At 37.4% G+C, this 2,640-nt stretch overlaps 1 protein-coding gene across 1 annotated transcript; it reads left to right on the top strand.

Moving 5' to 3' along the window:
• The first annotated feature begins 1,253 nt into the window (after positions 1-1,253).
• On the top strand, positions 1,254-2,105 carry LOC147487617 (uncharacterized). Its single transcript, XM_086574081.1, has one exon. It carries the CDS (start codon positions 1,254-1,256, stop codon positions 2,103-2,105), a length of 852 nt encoding a protein of 283 aa, XP_086430207.1.
• The last annotated feature ends 535 nt before the right edge of the window (positions 2,106-2,640 follow it).

Raw genomic sequence — 2,640 nt, 5'->3', positions numbered from 1 at the left:
ATAGCTTTCATGGACTAAATCATTCAAGTTCCCTTTAAATGCAGACTTTAGGGTTACATGCTTACATTCGGTTTTACCAAGGCCTGACTTGAGTAAGCATTGATTCCTAAATCAATTTGTAAGTGAAAACCTTAAATCTTGAGCTCACACCACATTACAGAGTTAGTTTTCAGCAAGTAACACAATTCGACAGTTAAATATCAAATTTCAAAGTTTTAAGTTTTAACAACACGACAGATTTCAACAGAAAAGAAACCGACAGTAACAAGGATTTTATAAAATAAAAATCCATAAAATATCTACTCACAATAATGAACAGCTCGACGAATCCCTCATAGTCCGAATTGTCGCGCTCCAACGCTCTAGCCAACGAGCTTCCATCTCTGCCTCCATTTTTATTATTTTTTTATTCTCTAAAAACCCTATTTTCTAGAACAATGTGATTATATACTTGGGTTCGAAACCTAAGCCCAATACAGACTCGGGCCCAGAAATCAGGCCCGTGTATCCCAAATCCAAATCCAACAAATTTTAAATAAATAAATAAATTAATTAATATATAGAAAAATACGTATTTTAAATACGGGCGTTACAATTACTATCAACATTAGACTCTATGGGGGGACATATGGGAAAAACTCTAGCTAGTATTTATGGAAAAAACTGAATTGGGGACATATGGAAACTTCATGGGTATGCTTCCTATTTTTGGAAGGGAATACACCATACTTTCAACCTCATAAGTGGGGGGCTGATCTGGGGGATTCATAGTGGAACCTCCACTTCACTCATAAATGATCCTTGGGTTTTATGTAATGGAAAACCTAGGACTCTAAAGGAGCTTGGAGTGGAAGATTCCAGTCTGAATGACCTCCATGTGGTTGATTTGTTTAAAGCAGATGGGACTAGTTGGGACGAAACTAAGCTTACAACCCTTTTCCCCCTCATCTGGCTGTGAGAATCCAAGAAGTGTTGATTAGACCTTTGGACATTGGTTAGGATAGGATGATTTGGAATGAGGATAAGTCTGGGAGGTTCACTGTGAAATCTGCCTACAAATATCTTACAAAAGATAAAGATGTAGGGCAGAGCTCCAGGTTCAATTCCCATACTACTAAGCTCATCTGGAAAGCTAATCTGTCAGCTAATGTCCAATTGTTCTTATGGAAACTTTACATGTCTGCTTTACCTATGGGGGATAGGTTGGCAGCTAAGAATATGGGGGAAGGGACTTCTCCTGCCCCTTGTGCTACATGACCTTAGAGTCTGATGACTACATATTCTTTGATTGTGAATGGTCTAGAGCCATGTGGTTCTCCTCAGGCTTGGGTATGAGAGTGGAGAGGCAAGGCAGGAACAATGCCAAAGCTTGGGTAACTATATTCATGAGCTGGTGTAATAACAAGAACAAAGAGATAGCTCAAGCTGGGATTCAAGCTTGCTATCTGCTGTACAATATCTGGATAACTAGGAATGAAGCTAAGTTTGAACATCGAAGGCCTAACAGAGAAAGGACCATTAGGAGGAGTGTTGTGAAGGCAGACAAATGCTACACAGAACTTGCAACAGGAAAAACTGAGAATAGAATCTCTACTCCTCCTAACTTTGACTCTGAACAAGATGATTTTGATTCCCTTTTTCCTATTATTCCTAATGAGTGTATTGTCATCAGGTTTGATGCTTCCTTCAAGCCCACAATAGGATGGGCATCAGCTATTACCATAGTTTGGGATAATGAAGGTAATATAGTAGGCACAACCACCAGAAGATTTAAAGCCAGATCAGCTGAAGAAGTTGAAATGGTAGCAGCAGAGGTGGCAATGTTGCTAGCAAAAGCTTCTGGATGGGATGCAGTTCTTTTGGAGGGAGATTGTGCAGCGGTCATAAAAGCTCTTAATAGCCCTAATTGCGCTTGGATATATGAATGTCTGAGAGACTGTGTGTTTCAATTGAGTTTTTCCTTCTTGTTTTGTAAGTTTAAATGGATCAGTAGAATGACTAATGGAGAGGCACATTTGCTGGCGAAATGGACCTACCATCAGCAGCAATTATGTCAGCTACCAAACTGCCTACTGACAAACAATGTTGTACCAGTCATGCTCTAGAGGTTGTTTATATATATATATATATATATATATATATATATATATATATATATATATATATATATATATATATATATATATATATATATATATATTATCGAAAAAAAAACATTAGACTCAGTGGCAGAGCCAGGAGGCCGGGGCCCAGGGTACTCCCTGGCCCATCCTAAATTTTTGCACAAAAAGTAAGTAGTAGTCTGGGCTATGGGAAAAACTGAAATATTTCTTGTATCTCAAGAGTTTGACTATTCCCTAAATTGTCAATTTTGCTTATAGTGTGAAGGGCAACAGTATTTAGGACTACTATGGGATCTATTCGTAATTTGATGCTTTGGGAAGCTATTTCACTTGAACATGACGCATTTGATGGGTCCACTTCTACTAAAAAGAAATTTAATTCTATGGGCAATGCATACTCTTCTAATTAATACAAGTCACATGACATTTATTAATAATATTTGACATTCCACATTTACTTTTTTACTATAGAAAAATATAAAAAAGTACATACAATTACAATTAGACACATTAGAGC

The sequence above is a fragment of the Coptis chinensis genome, chromosome 7 (assembly GCF_015680905.1).
Source record: "Coptis chinensis isolate HL-2020 chromosome 7, ASM1568090v1, whole genome shotgun sequence".
In the NCBI taxonomy this organism is placed as follows: Eukaryota; Viridiplantae; Streptophyta; class Magnoliopsida; order Ranunculales; family Ranunculaceae; genus Coptis; species Coptis chinensis.
This window is presented reverse-complemented; position numbering and strand designations above follow the sequence as displayed.